The sequence below is a fragment of the Antechinus flavipes genome, chromosome 6 (genome assembly GCF_016432865.1).
Source record: "Antechinus flavipes isolate AdamAnt ecotype Samford, QLD, Australia chromosome 6, AdamAnt_v2, whole genome shotgun sequence".
NCBI classification, from domain to species: domain Eukaryota; kingdom Metazoa; phylum Chordata; class Mammalia; order Dasyuromorphia; family Dasyuridae; genus Antechinus; species Antechinus flavipes.
Genome location: NC_067403.1, coordinates 159,084,907 through 159,102,793, shown reverse-complemented (window position 1 = coordinate 159,102,793; position 17,887 = coordinate 159,084,907). Strand labels below are relative to the sequence as shown.

The following is a 17,887-nucleotide window of genomic DNA, read 5'->3' as shown; positions in this document are numbered from 1 at the left end:
ATGCAATAGTCTACATCTATCTTTTGAAATTGCCTATATCCTCTGGGCATATGTCTAAAGTGGAGTGGCTTATAGACTTGTGGAAGTTCCCATAATGTGGGATATTAGAATTTCTCAAGTGATTTCTGAAACATAGACAATTATTAGATAATTTCGGGTGATTAAGATCTACAATGCTTTTTATATTTTCCTTCAAGTCACTTATCACTCAAGATTTGCCAGTTGAAATAATTGTTCATAGTGCAGATGCATTTTAAGGACTAAAAGGAGAAAACTACAAGAGTCTAATGCAGTTTTAACTTTTATTTCTCCCTCAACCCAGCTTTAGTGGAAGATTTAGGCAACCAATTAGAACACATGTAATAAACTGGCACCTGAATACAGTATCTACATTGTTTCTACATGTTCTGTTGAACAAGGTATGACATCCTTATAAAAACCAAAATGTAAATGAAAAGAAGCTATGAAAAAACAGGAGGTTTTTTTTGCCTTCTACTGACTACTTTCTTAAATAGGAAACACATACCTATGAACCAACAGGGGAAAAAAAATCATTAGGAGGAAATAAAAGTTATCTGCCTTCCACAGATTAAAAAGCAAACCAGCAAACGTAAGAGCAGAAAGCAATAACTAAAATATTAGAAAAAAAAGTTAATTCAGAATAATTGCCCGTTATTATAACTATAAAGGAAGATCCTGGCTTAGTTCTTACCATCACAATTAATATCTTGAAATCTTTATTTCTTCACAGTGTAAATATAAAAATGATCCACTTGAGTAGGTTGCATTTGTTAAAATAGACTCTATTTTAAGATACATGCTATAAAATTACTCTAAAAAAAGTGAAATCTTTATAGCTCTGTTGAAATAAAAATTAAGACTGTTTTTACACATAGAATGTACACCCAATTTGAAGTTATAGCTGTAACTCTAAAAGGCCATTATAGATTTATATTTTATAATACATTTCAATGTTTACAAGATATCTACTTCCTTAGATTTTCTTCTAATTGTTTCATAATATCTAGCAATTATTTAATGACCTTTTAGATTTTTCCCAAATTTAGTTTTTTATACAAATATGCACACGTGTATGTATGAGACAATTAAAACATACCTAATAAGCTTCCTTATACACATACACACATACATATATACATATATATATAGATATACTTTATCAAGTCTAACACATATGCATGTTTACATATATCCAAAGTGCTTTTCCTTTTTTGCTATTAGTGATTGATGGGACAAAAAAGAGAAAAATCAGACAAATGGCTAGCAGCCCAATTCTGAAACTTATTTTGTTATCAAAGAATTTTCAATGTCATTTCTAGATTTTTATTGAAAAGCACAATGAAATATTGCCAACTGTACTCATTCAATAATAATAAATAATAACCTAATGAATGTAGCACTAAGTAGCAGAATTCTCTCCATTCAACCATTTCTTTCTAGGAAGCAGAAAGCATATGACTAGGCTATTTACAAGATACTTACATAATGCCTAAAGCTAAACAAAACTTCTTACTTTACATTTCTAAAATGATTGAAATTTAATCCTGATGCAAACAAAAATATTTACTGTTATTAGTATATTATTCTTTACATATACATCTGTTATTCATTCCCTACATAATTTTATCCAGGTGCACTAAATTTCTTGAAGTGTTAACTCCAACCAGTAAATTAAATAAATAGGGAGAGATTTTCCACAACATCATTAGTTTTTTTTAGATCCATTCATGATTTGTAACTAGGGTCAGGTCTCCAGTACACCAAAGCAAGGCTTGGCCTTCTTGGGTTTTCTGTTCCTGGTCTTAAGCCTCCTTACTTTAAATATGCATCATGATCTAAGTAAATGGTGCAGAAGCAGCCCTCTGATGCCACAGCATGAAATCAGCATTTTTGAAAAAGTTAATATAGTTGAGGAAGGAAAAGGACTTCAGCCCTAAATTGTCCTGCAAATATTCTGCCAGAGCCAATTAACTAAGCTCTGATCTTTTGTTTAGGTCCTATGACTGCTCTAAATCCATTTCCCCCCCAAAGAGTATTTGTGACAGTGGGCACTTCAGGCAAAATAGAATGTTTTTCATATTTTTCTTGAGTCTCACTGATTAGAGAACATTACACACAATTTGATCAGAAAGAGTTAAATGCTGGCCATTTGTCTGATAGGACATATATTAACCTCTTTATCTTACCCTCATCTTAAAAAATATCTTTTTGCCTAACAAATGATTTTATTTTCTTGACGTATGCTAAATATATTCATTATTAGTAACAGTTATTCTTGAGAAAATATTTCAGAATAAAACATGGCCAAATTGATGTTTTGAACTGTATGGGCAAATTCTTGGGCAAGGAAAATACCTGGTACAACCTTAATATTTCCTTAATTTATACATTTGAGAGTATGTTGAGATCGTCTATTTTGGAGCCCTGCATATAAGGAATAGAATGACTTGTCAATATCATGAGATACACTAGAAAAAATACAGGATATTTTGCAGGCAATTTGTTACATATTTCATACTTGGATCAAATGTTTATTAAATATTCACAGTAATTTTAGAGAAGTAACATTCATGACTTTAAAACCTCAATTTACTGCATATTAAATCATTTTTTCTAGACAGGTGCAAAATATGTCAGTGCTTTTCTATAGAAATGGTTAAAGTTCCTCATGGATCCAGCTATAACTTCAGGGCCGGCTGGAGGAGTCCTTTCTCAATGAGATGAGATTTCAGGGTTTTGTAGATATTTAGCTGTTGCTCTGGCTGAAGCACTAATAGTTGCTGAAGTACTTTGCTGGGATTTGGACCCCTGGTGATAAAAGAAAAAAGATACAATTCACATTATTTCAAGGTTACATATGGATGTGATTTCAGCTGAATGCACTAGGATAGGCCAAAACCCTACTTCTATCCCTGAGCCCACAAGCTCCTGTTGTTACAAATTCTTCTATCCATAGATCTGACACAGATTTATTCCTAGCTTTCAAAATACATAAAATGTCACCTTAAAATCTATGGTTAAATCACATGTCTGTTTGGAGGAGTTCTTTGTATCAGGGATGTGATATTCATCTATACACAATTTCTGCCATACTGTTTTCTAGTTTTCCCCAAATTTTTGTTGAATAGAGTTCTTGCTCCCGCAGTTGTGAATTGGAGACTTATCAAACTCCAATTTGCTGTGCTTATTTGTTTCTTTATGTTGGGCAAGCTAATATATTCCACTGATCATCTGCTTCTATTTCTTAACTAATTTCAAAACATTTTGACAATTATCACTTTATAATGTAGTCTGATATCAGGGACTGCAAGGTACTCTTCCTTTTCATTTTTCTTTAACTGATTCCTTTGATATTCTTGATTTTTTTTTCTTCCAGATGAATCATCAAGTTCTATAATATAGTTATCAGTATAGCACTGAATATGTCAATTCAAGAATATTACAATTTTTATTATATTGGCTCAGCCTACCCATGAGCAACTAAGTTCTCTATATCTGCCTTTGTGCAAATAGTATTTTGTAATTGTTTTTGTAAAGTTCTTTGTGTCAGTAAGTTAATTCATTTTGTACTGTTGATAGTTATGTAAAATGGGATTTCTCTGTTTCTGATGGATTTTATTAGTAATACACAAAAAATGTGTGTGATTTGTGGGGATTTAAATTTTGTCTTACAACTTTGACATTTTTAATTGTTTCAATTAGATTTTAAATTGACTCTATTAGAATTTTCCTATGTGCAAAAAAGCCACAAGATTTGCTTCTTCTTTGTTTACGCTTAACCCTTTAATTTTCTTGTCTATATCTAGCATTTCTAGTACAGTACTGGATATTACTGGTGAGAATGGATATCTCTACTTCATTTGCTCTTATAGGAAAACTGTCCCCTTTACAGCTAATGCTTGATCTTGCTGTCAGTTCTACATATCATTTTAAGGAAGGTCATATTATTCCTGTTTTCTAGTGTTTTAATTAGGAATGAGTGTTGTGTTTTATTGTTTTTTCTGCATTTAAGTAATATGATTTTTGTTATTTTTAGTTATTTATATGGTTATTTATATTTATAGTTTTTTAAATATTGAATGAGTCTGGCACAAACCCTGTTTGGTTATAATGTATAATCTTTGTGATAAATTATTATATTCTTCTTACTAATATTTTATTTTAAAATTTTGTATTAAATTATTATTCATTAGAGAATAGGAAATTGATTTATGGTTTCTTTTTCTGTTTTGATTGATGTCTCTTGGTTTAGGTATTCAGACTTTATTTTTAATCATAGGAGGAATTTGGCAGAATTCCTTCTTTACATTTTTCTTCAACTATTTACATAATACAGAATTCATTTTTCCTTAAACATTTGGTAGGTTTCATTTGTTAATCCTCTCCGCTTCCCTAATTTGGATATCATAGCCAAAATATGGAACTTTTTCACTTGGGACTTTCTTTCAAAAGGTATGGATTCTTTCAAATTCTACTTTGCCCTTGAATTCTGGGCAATTGTCATATAATTTCTCGGCATTCTGTTTTCTGTGTCTTTCAAAGAGTGTCTTAAATTTTCCAGTTCAATTGTTTTTCCTATGAGATATTTTTCATATTTTTCTATTTAATTTTTTTAGTTTTGTCTTATTTCTTAATGTCTCATGGAGTTATTAATATCCATTTGGCCAACTTTAATTTTCTTCAGCAAGATTTTGTACCTATTTTACCATGACATTCTCTTTTCACAAATTTCTTCCATAAGTATTCATTTGGTTAAAAAAAATTACCCGTAACTCTTCTAAAGATTCTTGTTGAACTTGTATCTAATCATTTTCTGAAGCTTTGTTTATAGATGTTTTCAAGTAATTCTCTGCTTCTGTGTTTGTGTCTTGACCTCTGTCACTAGTATCATTTTAGGATAGAGATTTTTGTTTTTGTTTTTTTTTCCTCTCAATCAGACTATTTCTTCACTTTGGGCTTGATATTAGTGCTGGGTTCTGTATACTCCTAGAAGCAAAGATGATGTGTGTGTGTGTGTTGGGGGGGGTAGGGGGTGGGTCCAAAATATCTGGTCTGTACCTCTGTTCTTTTACATTCTTCTATTGCTTTCATAACTTGGTCTATGGATTGACAATGTTTAATATTCCCAAAGTGGTGTGATTGGAGATCACTACCCTCCTTGTTTCTTACTCTGCAAGTCCCTGACCCAGATTTTTATATGTTGGTTTATGTGTGGTTGAATTTCCATAGCCTGGTGCAGGATTCAATCATTATTAGCCTACTGGGAGGCTATTCAGGATCAAAATTCCTGATCTGCTGGCTCCTCTTTAGTCTGGAACTCTTCCTCTGATTATTTTACTGCAAGCTTAGATGATGGGCTAAGGACTGGAACTGAGTTCTTACTACTCTTCTTCTACGCTCCAAGGAACCCATCTACACTTCCAGAACTTGTTCCTTGCTCAGAACACATCCCGCTAGGATGGGTCCCATTCCCTTGCCATCACTTTTCTCAGGCTTAAATCCATGACCTAGAACTGGACAATATGTGACAAAACTGCCAGATGGCACCTCTTCCTCCATTCAAAACGGGTTCACCACTCTCCTGAGATCTGCTGTCTCCCTCCTCTTTCTGTTGTGGGATGTGGAAATGCTTGCTCCCTGCTGCTACTGTGGCATTGAGCTTCTGTTCAGCCCAAATCTCCAGTAAATCTCCTTCTCTGTCTTCCTCACTGGCTCTGAGCTGGAAAAAATGATGCACTGTGACTTTTTCTTGACGTTCCAGATAGAATTTAGAATAATGCATTTTTGACATTGTTAATGGATGCAACACTGTGTTCAAGGTTGGCAAAAATGATTTGCGTTCACTCCACTATCTTGGTTCCACTGCCACCAGTTTATTTTCAACTTTTTTTGACAGATCCTGATAAACAATAATTTTAAATCCATTTTTTGTGTATGTATGGACCATTTGGGGAATCTGGTAAAGCCTATGACTCCTCTCAGAAATATGCAATTAAAGCATAAAATAAAGATAATTATTACAAATGAAACCAATTATATTAAAATATAGTTGTCAAAATAAAAATAAACAACCGTTTACAGACATTATATGGATAAAGTAGCCCTCTTCTAAAGGAATCAAAATCTTTGTGTTAAAAATCATTGAGGATGGCAACATTCAAAAAAGGATTACTACAGGGAGAGGGTGTATCTACATCAGTAAGGTCAAGGATTCATCAAATTATTCAAGAAAGTAACAAATCTACAATAAAATGTTCATATAAGCTACATCAATTCAAACCTAACTAAGCAAATAAAATAATCAAATGAGTATTCAATGCCTCTTAAAATTAGTCTTTATACATCGCTAATAAAATGGATTCAACTGCAATAAAAAAAAGCACTAGAAAAATAAAACTGAATATACTTGGAGGTAAGAATCATTTCCTACTACTCAATGCTATATTTAGTGGCAAGTGAACTGAAGCTGACAGTGATCATTTGTTCTTTCCTTTCCACCCAACTAAATGATAAAAGTTGAGAAACGTGACCCCTTAAGATTAATGCTACATAAAATACTAAACTAATTGTGCCCTTATCCCTTATCTATTAAGGCTGTGCTAGAGGTTAAAGTATTTTTAAATGATTATCTTTAAGAGCATCACATCACACACACACACACGCTAAGGTAATAATTTAATACAAGTTTGTACCTTATGAAACTGGTGATATATACGTGCACAAAAGTTGCCATCAAATACTGACAGTCAAATCTGTCCATTATTCCTCCATGTCCAGGAATGGTGTTTGCAAAATCCTTCCAATAAAAAAAAATTAAGCAAATAAAAATTAGTAACATCTTTAGATATGTAGCAGATTTTTTTTTTCTGATACTTCAATTTGTCTAGGATGTGAAAAAAAAAAGATATAGCCAAATGTAAAACTAATTTTTTCAGTATAGAAGGCCTACCTACTACCTTTTTGACTTCATAATCATTGATTAAACTTGGAACTAGAGTGATGTTACACAGAGGGTTCAGGTAGACCTAAGAACGTTAAGTCATGCCTCAGAAGTGTCTATAAATTGATCAAAATTAAATAGAAACAGTTATTCCAGACATAGGAACAAGTATAACAACCTACTTAATCTCCAGAAGAAGGAATTGCTTAGTGAAGAGATAGGGAGAAACAAGTATTCTACCCGGCCTCCTCCAACCAAAAAAATATATATACTTTGACCAGAGGAATATCAAGAAATTTGGTTTGGTATTTCTGGAGGGACATCAATTTCTCCTCTGCCCACTAGTGTCCCACTAGTTCACATAGGAAAGTGAGTGTCACCAATGTTGGGATAATGTTTTGTACTAACTAATAAATCTCACTTTTTAAAAGCTACTTAAGGAAACAATAAACTGGGAAAATATTTTTACAATCAAAGGTTCTGATAAAGGCCTCATTTACAAAATATATAGAGAACTGACTCTAATTTATAAGAAATCAAACCATTCTCCAGTTGGTAAATGGTCAAAGGATATGAACAGACAATTCTCAGACGAAGAAATTGAAACTATTTATAGACATATGAAAATATGCTCCAAATCATTATTAATCAGAGAAATGCAAATTAAGACAACTCTGAGATACCACTACACACCTGTCAGATTGGCTAGAGTGACAGGGAAAGATAATGTGGAATGTTGGAGGGGATGTGGGAAAACAGGGACACTGATACATTATTGGTGGAATTGTGAACACATCCAGCCATTCTGGAGAGCAATTTGGAACTATGCTCAAAAAGTTATCAAACTGTGCATACCCTTTGATCCAGCAGTGTTTCTACTGGGCTTATACCCCAAAGAGATACTAAAGAAAGGAAAGGGACCTGTATGTGCCAAAATGTTTGTGGTAGCCCTGTTTATAATGGCTAGGAGCTGGAAACTGAATGGATGCCTATCAATTGGAGAATGGTTGAGTAAATTGTGGTATATATATCAATGTGGAGAATGGTTATGGAATATTATTGTTCTGTAAGAAATGACCAGAAGGATGAATAGAGAGGACTGGCGAGACTTATATGAACTGATGCTAAGTGAAATGAGCGGAACCAGGAGATCATCATATACCTCAACAATGATACTGTTTGAGGATGTATTCTGATGGAAGTGGACCTCTTCGATAAAGAGAGCTAATTGATCAAAGATGGGCAGAAGCAGCTACACCCAAAGAAAGAACACTGGGAGATGAATATAAACTGCTTGCATTTTTGTTTTTCCTCCCGGATTATTTATACCTTCTGAATTCAATTCTCCCTGTGCAACAAGAAAACTGTTCGGTTCTGCACACATATATTGTATCTAGGATACACTGTAACCTATTCAACATGTAAAAAATTGCTTGCCATCTGGGGGAGGGGGTGGAGGGAGGGAGGGGAAAAATCAGAACAGAAGTGAGTGCAAGGGATAATGCTGTAAAAAATTACCCTGGCATGAGTTCTATCAATAAAAAGTTATTTAAAAAAATAAAAAATAAAGCTGGTTGATGGCTTAAAAAAAATAAATAAATAAAAGCTACTTAAGACTAACTGACTAAAATGATTCTTAATTGATACTTCAATTCCACTGGGGTATCCTAGAATCTTGTGGGAAGGATTTATCTAGGATCTGAGACTTATCTGGGAGAGTAGAAATTAGGATAATGATCCCAGAGCTTAAAAGAATTACAGAGGTCAATTTAGCCTGCAGAATTTTGTGAAGTTTCCACCACTTACCTCTGTAAATCACAAAATAATTTCTTTGCTTGCAACTGCAGTGTGGCAAAGAACTCTCTTCCCACTTTTGGATTTTGCAGCATTTTGGTGATATTTTTCACCTGATTCTGTGTAACACCATTCTAGTTTCAAGAACTTTTTGCATTTAGTATATGATTGAGATTGATAGCTTAGGCACTTTATCATTTATTTCTACAAATCAATGAACTCTGCTCTTACTTCAGTGCTCCAGAATTTTCTACACAACTTGAATTTCTATACCTAAACATTACATGCCAGGTTACTTAGTGGTCCTAAGTATAAGGGCATAAAAGTAGGGAAAACTTTTTTGATCTTGTAATGAATGACTCAGCAGATAGCATCCAGTTCTAACCCCAATCTAAATTTGTTCCAGAAAATATAAACAATTAGAGATGAAGTCTAGTAGTAAGGCCACCAGACTAGAATACAGATGACTCTTCTTATATTGTCTTATCCTTCTCAACTCTCACCCAGCCCTGCTCTTCATTCAATAGTTTTTTTTAACTTTCAATTTTATTGATCTCTCCTTTTATTTTTAGAATTTCAAGTTTAATGTTTGACTGGGGGTTTTTAATTTGTTCCTTTTCTAGCATTTTTAGTTGCAAGCCCAATTCATTGACCTTCTCTTTCTCTATTTTATACAAATAGGCCTCCAGAGATATGAGATTTCCCCTTATTACCACTTTGGCTGCATCCTATACATTTTGGTATGATGTCTCATTATTATCGTTTTCTTGGGTGAAGTTATTAATTATGTCTATAATTTGCTGTTTCACCCAATCATTCTTTAGTATGAGATTATTTATTTTCCAATTATTTTTTGGTCTACTTTCCCCTGGCTTTTTGTTGAATGTAATTTTCAATACATCGTGGTCTGAAAAGGATGCATTCACTATTTCTGCCTTACTGCATTTGAGTTTGAGGTTTTTATGTCCTAATATATGGTCAATTTTTGTGTAAGTTCCACGAACTGCTGAAAAGAAGGTGTACTCCTTTCTGTCCCTATTACATTTTCTCCAGAGATCTATCATATCTAATTTTTCTAGTATTCTATTTATCTCTTTGACTTCTTTCTTATTTATTTTGTGATTTGATTTATCTAATTCTGAGAGTGCAAGGTTGAGATCTCCCACTATTATAGTTTTGCTGTCTATTTCTTCTTGCAGCTCTCTTAATTTCTCTTTTAAGAATTTAGATGCTACACTTGGTGCATATATGTTTAATATAGATAGTGCTTCATTATCCATGCTACCCTTTAGCAAGATGTAGTGCCCTTCCTTATCTCTTTTGATTAGATCAATTTTTGCTTTAGCAGCCCTGCTCTTCAAATGGAGATGGAAAAGCATACTTGGTCACCATGAACATTTTTCAAAAGATTGGAGTACCAGAGATGAATTCTGCAAACACACTCAATGTACATATGCTCCTTTTATTGAATAATTTCGTTGATAAATAGACCATTTAACACTGAAATGACACATGGAATGACAAAATCAATGTGTCAATTATGACAACCTTTCACTAGGTTAGCTGATGTTTACAGATTATCTACCATATTTGTTAAAAAAAAAATACAATGTCTTTCTTCCAAGAGGTTTAGGGTATACAACTAAGGGAGAAACAATAATTCCAATTACAGATGCCATCAGAGTTTCTGTTTAGGCATAAAATGCATGTACCCACCTTAATTTTAAAAGCCCTTTTGAATCCACTAGCAAAAAAACCTCCAAATGGACCAATTAAAGATGCAAACGTTGAAAGTGCAATGCTATGTATTTGGAATGGATACAAGCTTACTGTATCCTGAAGGAAAAGAAACAAAAGTTGTAGTTAATCACACTTTTATTTACTACATAATTCCACACAATACTTATGTTATTAAAAAAAAAAAAAAAAGCCCAACACATGACATTTGTTTCTGTTTTTGTGTTGAGGGGGACAGGTGGTATCCAGACCTCTGAATTTATTAGTGGAGGGGATTTCCAAAGTTGAATCTAGCTCTATTAATATACACTAAATAGTAAAAACCTTGACCAGGATCACACAACCATCTGACAAGTGTCAGAAGCAAAATGTGAACCCAGATTTCTCTGACTCCAAATCCTTATCCTCTTGTATCATGATAGTTATAACCTTAAAATAAAGGTTAAATAGGTCACATGGATTCTTTAAAATGGCAGCAAAAAATACTGAAGAGAAAATGACTTGAGGAATATCAGCAGCTTTTGCTATATTTCATATTTATAATTAACTAACTAATGGATAGGTAAACTGGATTTGTCACTTATAATTGATTTTCTTAACTGTCCTAATCTGTTTCTATTGAAATTCCTCTCATTTGGAAAAACAAAAGGTTACTAAATATTTCTAAGACAAAAGTATTTGAAACTTGGAATTTATACCTAAAACCCCAGACAATTAATTCCTCAAAGTCAGCTAGCTTATTATTCCGTTTATTATTTACTCTGTTCACAGAATGGGATGGGGAAAGACAGACAGACAGACAGATACACACACACACTCCATAAACCAGTTCATTAGAAGGTTAACTTTATTATTTTAAAATTAACTTTATATTTAGAGTCCTCTTACCCATCTCAATACTCCCTTCAATAAGGGAGGAACAGAGTAAGTCTGAAGCTGGAAAAGTTCTGATGGTTCACACTCTGTTACAAATGAATTCACTTCACTTCTGTACTCTACTGGACAAACAAAGTATTGGTATTTTGCTAAAAAGTAGGCAGCCTGAAAAACAAAACAAATAACTATTAAAATACTAAGTGTCGTAAGACATGGCTAATTTATTGAATAATTTTGTTAAACTTTTTTCTTTCTTCTAACTTTGTTCTGAGGGATGATTTACTGGGTGTGGGAAAGCAAGGGACACAATCTGGCCAACGTGATGTACTCTGAGTAACTTCAAGACTTGATGTTGATCTCTCTCTCTTCTCTGTTACCTCATCACTTCCTATAAGTTAAATTGTCATCTCTGTGCAAATGACCAACAGATACACATAGGATGAGACTATCCATGTTTCTTCTGAGTTCTACATCATGAAATATTAGTGATCTCTAATTGCATTTCCTCTGGGCATCTCAAACTCTTTATTTCTAAGACAGAACTCTTTATCTCCATCCCTTTCTCATGCCAACACACATCTTTTCCAACTCCTGGATTACTGTCAAAAGCATCACCATCTTTCCACTCATCCAGTCATTTACTAATTCATTCACCTCACATGGTTGATGAATCTTACAAGTTCTACTTTCAACCTATCTACATCTTTTAAATACCATTCTACTTCTCTCCTGTTCCTCCCCATCTCTTTTATGTGCTATCTTCTCCCCCAGTAGAACTAAAAGCTCACTAAGAGCAGAAGCTGTTTTTATTTTTTATTATATTTGTATTCTCAGAACTTAGCACAGTGTCTAGCTTGTATTATATGCTTAATAAATTCTTGTTAACTTCTCTATTGCCTCTAGGATAAAAATAAAAACTCCTCTGACACTAAAATCTTTTAAAAATCTGATATCTTCCTATCTCTCCAATCTTATACTTTACTCCCATCTTGGATACTAAGATACACAGTCATACTGTCCTATCTGCACATATGATGCTCCATATCCCTTTTATGTGCCTTTCATAGGCTGTTTCCTATGCTTAGAATGTACTTTTTTCTCACTACTATCTCTTAGAAACCTTCATGTAGCAGAAACCATGTTGGTCAGACTAATCGTTCCCTTAAAGACAACTGTTCCATGATACTAAGAAAGAATGACTGGTATAGCTTCCTGCTGCATTAATAGCAATACAGGGAATCTGGAACTCCTTAGGCTAGATATACTACGCTGACCAGGTATCCTACCATGGCAAATGCAGAGAATCAGGAGAAACTATCCACTTGAACCAATGCTCTATTGCTGATGAATATCTTCTCCATGCTATCTTAAAATAAACCTTTTGATAACTGTTAGATTATGAGTATAATTTTAATTATTTTCTAAAACAAAATTTTTTTTCTGGCATGTGTGTGTGTGTGTGTGTGTGTAAGTAAAATAGTTTATAGTCAGTATTCTGTAAAGGTATGTAGGTGTTGCCTCCCTCAGCAGAATGTCAGGATAGGGACCATTTCATTTTGTATCACCTGCACAGTGCCTGGCATATAGCACTGGTGACTGACCATTGTAAGTCAAAAGATATCAAAACAAAGATAAAAGAGAAAAATAAAAGAAAATCATTTAGTTTATATTGTCTCAATTAAAAACATTGTAACTATGGGGAAAAGTATAAAAGTTGTAAACAGGGATTACACAGATTGGTTTCACAATGAATGAGAGAATCTAGCCTCTTTAACCTACAAAACAAAATAAAAAGAGACTGATCTAAAAAGCACTGGAATAGCTTTAAGATCAGATTTTATTCACATCTTAGATTTTTTTTTTTAATTTCAGTTCTGAAGGTATAACAAGGTGAACTGCCAAAAGTTGTTTATTTAAACTTGCTATTTGAAGATTATGATTTATTGACTACTAAAAATGATTAAAATCTTGTTTACTACTAATAATACAAATGAAAGCTAATTTCTCAACTCCAAATAAACTTCAATTAATCATCTCCTTTTTCTTTTTGTCATTTATTAAACTAAAACTCTTAAAACATAAGCTACTATCTTCAAATATGAATTTTAAATTATCAGCTGCTGAGAAGTCTCATATCTACTATTCCAAACTTAAACTTGATACCAAGAAATAATCTGCAGAAATTCTGAAGCTAGTGATGCAGCTGTAACTAATTTTCAGCAATTTTCTTACACTAAAAAAAAAGGAGGGGGGTTACTTGGCATATAAAGTTATATGTATAAAACACACATACACATAGAGACTCCAAGAGTAACTACACAATTTTTACTTATAATACTTAAAATACCCATTTCTTGTGCATTTTTTACCCAAAGCTTGGAATGTAGAAATGAAATAGCTTAAAATCATCTAAAATGTTCAACATTCATGGCTCAGAGTACATATTAATTATATAACCAACATTTCTGCAACTTGGCTGATTATAATAGTATACATGACCACAAATCAACTGATCACTATTTAAGAAAAGATACAACTATTTCTGACTTACCTGCATTTAGGAAAATATACAAAGTTTTCACCAGCTTTCAAATGTCAAATATGGTACAAAGAGCAATATTGGAATTTAATAACATTTTCTAGTTTAATCCGTTCTGATTCAGAACAGAGGGGAAACCTATACTAATTGTGCAAAAGTCTGAAAGAATGTTAAGGGAAAAAAAATTGTGGAAATACTCACAATGAATCCAAAAATAACTGTAGAAAAGAATCCTCCAATGAATCCTTCCCAAGTCTTTTTAGGAGATAGCTAATAGAGGGCCCATCACCAAACAAGAAAGTAAAATAAGTTACTAAATAGACATTTAAAAAAATATGTTTCTATAAATCCAAGCCTCTGAGCAATCTGAAAACTGTCAACTTATCCCATCTGACTTCATCATTCAAATTACTCTGATAATCCTACTTTTTACTTAAAATTTTCTACCTTTGTAATTTATTACTATTTCTATTGAATTTATTATATAAAATACTCAAATAATTATTAGTTTATATGTTTTTGTGCTACTATAACATGTTTCTCATGTCCTTGAATTCCAGCCTCCCTAATAAAAGGACCAAATTCTTCTTTTCTCATATTTATAGTAATACACTTCTAACAGTGATAGATAACTAAAATTACATGTATTAATTAAAATGAAAACTCAAGAAATGTGGACTATTATTGAGCATGCTGAAATGTTTTAATGCTGGGTCTATAACACCACAATATCCTAAAAGGCCAAAATACTTTCTTAGCTTTACAAATATGATTTCTCTAAGGGACTTAGAATATACCAGACCAATGTAGGGAATTTCATGTTCAACATTCAATAAATGATACTATGTTGCCAGTTCTTTGGTAATTCTATGTAAGGTCCATCACAAATTGATAATTAATTTTCTACACACAAAAGTTACACCTTTGTAACTTTTTTTTTTTTGTAAAGGGGGAAAAGACATTTACTTTCTGATCAAAGTCCTAATGATGATTAGGATACATTCAAAACTGCACTGACTCTATGCACAAGGCATATATGTATTATGTACTATGTACTATAAACATGAATAAGCACCATCCTTTTCTTTGATGGCCTCACCACCCAGTAGGGAAAAGACATGTACAGAAATAATGTGAAGATCAAAGGAGAATGACTTCACTTTCAGGAGAGGGGCATGGAAAGTTTTTACGAAGACTGATCAGTCAGTCATAGAGTATGTAGTATTATGTATTTAGTATTTATTATTTAGCCCATGGCATGGAACTTCGTTCTAAAAATATAAAGAAGGGTATAAACATTGTCCTTGTCCTTAAAGAGCTCACATCCTAATAAGAGACACAATGTATAAAATAGTTACATTGGATAGATAGAAGGGAATGTTAAGAGAGGAAAGTTCTAATAAACAGAGAGAAGTAGGAAAAGTCTCCAAAATACAGCAACATGTGAAATGTCTTGAAAGAAGCCAGGGATTCTAAGGAATAAAGTTTGAGGAATGGCAAGTAATTCAGTTTGGCAACAACATGAAGGCAAGAAGGATGTAAACCTTCTAAAGTGAGGCAAGCCCTGTCAGTATTTGTATACTTATTGTCTAGCACATGCGCTTAATAAATACCAACTGAACAAGTAGTTCAAAATCTGAGTCAGTCAAAACAACTTTATACTTATGCCCATAAAATGCATTTCTTCTGTTTTAGCATACTTTTTGCCTGTAAGATCTCAATTATGCACATTGACTGCCAGAACAAGAAGACTCAAGAATACTTTTTTCTGTGATTCAAAGGTACAAGGTCCTTCTACAACATTTCCAAACAACTACATTAAAGTTGCTTTCTGTAATAGGAAGAGGTGGGAGAGACTTGAGGCATTTGGGATACAGTGGAAAGAAATGAATAAAGGTAATGCAAAATGTCAAGGAAGTCATGTAAACCTACTGTTCCCAGTTCCTAAAAACCTAATGTCTCTTCACCCACTTCCAAACTGCCTTTCTTCCCCCCAGCAATTCCCAGAAACTACTCTCCCAAATGGCAACAAATTTGTTATTTGCCAATTCCAAAGGCTTTTATTTTCTCCCAATCTGATCCTCTTTGTCATCTTCCTTCATCTTTAGGAAGGCAACTAAGTGGCAGTGGATAGAGCTCTTATCCAGGCACTTATTAGCTACATGACACAGAGAAAATCACTTAACCGCATTTGCCTCAGTGTCCTCAACTATAAAATGAATTGGAGAAGGAAACATCAAACTACCCCAATATCTTTGCTAGGAAAATTCCAAATATATGAAGAGTTGAACACGAATGAAACTATAACTATCTTTTTTGAAGCATTGATACTTTTGGTTTGGATCCTTCTCAGAGAACCCTTTGGTTATCTTCCTCAGGTCTTACAGTATCCTCTGTCAACCTAGGAGATCAAGATAGGAGATCATCTCGCTTCTCAAAAACTTTAACTATTAAAATTTCAATGTAAAAGTTGCCATATCTATATCTTTAGTGTTTTCTCTTAAGCGTTAGCTCCACATGAAATTTCTATTCAAATGTCCCATCAGTATATCAAATACAAAATAGGAACTTATTATCATAAACTTGCTTTTCCCTCCTAATTTCACTTTTTTTTTTTTTTTTGCTCTGGCCATTCAAACTCTTACATTAAAAAATTTGGATTTTCTTTTAAGTCTTCCTTTCCTTCCTCTTGATACCTTGTTAATGATTCCAATCTTAGAAGCATCTCTTTTGGGTCTTTTTTCTCTCCAGTCATAACTATCATTATGCTAGCAAGGCTCTCATGGAATTCATGCTTCCATATATCTCTTCTATCACTCTCTTATCCTCTCTCCCCCAAGTTCCTCTTGCATAGACATTCTAGAATAATTTTTCTTATAATATAAATCTGGTCAAGTCACTCAAGGCTCTCTACTGTCTGACATCCCTCTACTTTTTCAGAATTATTTCATAATATTCCTTTCAAGTACTCTTACACTATGCTGGCTTGAGTTAAGATTTTCCTCTGCACTTTCCCCTCACGAACTCCCTTTCCAATCTTTTTTTATGTCTATAAAAGAAGCTTTGTTGCATTTTAAAAGTGCTGACACATTTTAAATTTGGAGTTTTTGCTGTTCCTTTTTTCTTAGGGAAAAAAAAAGACAGTAACTACAGGGCCATATTTTTGTATTACCTTAATTAAGGGAGTTCTCCCAAAGAAGAATCCAAAAAGGTAGGCTGTGATGTCATTGCAGATAACACTTGAGATTGGAACAAGAAACCTTAAAAAGAGTCAGAAGACAAAAAAACAGGTAATTTGATTAAATGGTCCTACTAAAATATGACAACAACCAATGTCAACAATACTGGTGTTTACATCCCTGCTTAGAGCATTGGGGTAGTCATCAAGACTGGACTCATGGATTTAAATGTCAGTTTTATCAACAAAATAATCTAAATATGAACTGAAATTAACAAACTCTCTGAAGGATAATACTAAGTATTAAAATCTCTTTAATATTAAAATGCAATATCATACCATAAGACAGATTTAAATGTCAAATCAGGAGGATGTTATAGTACAGGAAAATCAAATCACAGCTGTGTTGGGTTTATTTTATAAAACCTGACTAAAATATCTACTATCTATACAAAAGACAGATTGAAAAATCCATTTTACAGTTTTCTTTTGAAGAGACTGAAGATAAGATTGTCATTTCCTTTAAGCTTTGTCAATAGAGCTCAGACTGTGGTAGATATACCATGTCCAGGGGTAGAAACAAGACCGAACCCCAAAGACAAGCCTAAAAAAGTATAAAAAGGCTCATGGCCACATTGTCTACAGGGCAATGAGTTTTCCTGGGTACATGACTCTTCAAGACCATCTAAAGTTCAAACTCATTATGACAATGAAATAAGTGATCAAGCAAAAATGTAATCTTAAAATATTTTAGGTCTCACATTAAAAATCTAAACTAGTTCTACATCTGTGAAGGTGATTC

The 17,887-nt window shown here is 33.2% G+C and overlaps 1 protein-coding gene across 1 annotated transcript in view; it reads right to left on the bottom strand.

Moving 5' to 3' along the window:
- Positions 1 to 288: 288 nt before the first annotated feature.
- CDS1 (CDP-diacylglycerol synthase 1) overlaps positions 289 to 17,887 on the bottom strand; it is a 74,507-nt gene continuing 56,908 nt past the window's right edge. The window contains exons 8-13 of the mRNA XM_051965848.1: positions 17,080 to 17,167; positions 14,109 to 14,177; positions 11,381 to 11,533; positions 10,472 to 10,591; positions 6,714 to 6,817; positions 289 to 2,829 (exon numbers count right to left, since the gene is read on the bottom strand). Of these exons, the coding sequence (XP_051821808.1) occupies positions 2,700 to 2,829; positions 6,714 to 6,817; positions 10,472 to 10,591; positions 11,381 to 11,533; positions 14,109 to 14,177; positions 17,080 to 17,167 (664 nt within the window). The 3' untranslated portion in view covers positions 289 to 2,699. The remainder of the gene's footprint in view (positions 2,830 to 6,713; positions 6,818 to 10,471; positions 10,592 to 11,380; positions 11,534 to 14,108; positions 14,178 to 17,079; positions 17,168 to 17,887) is intronic.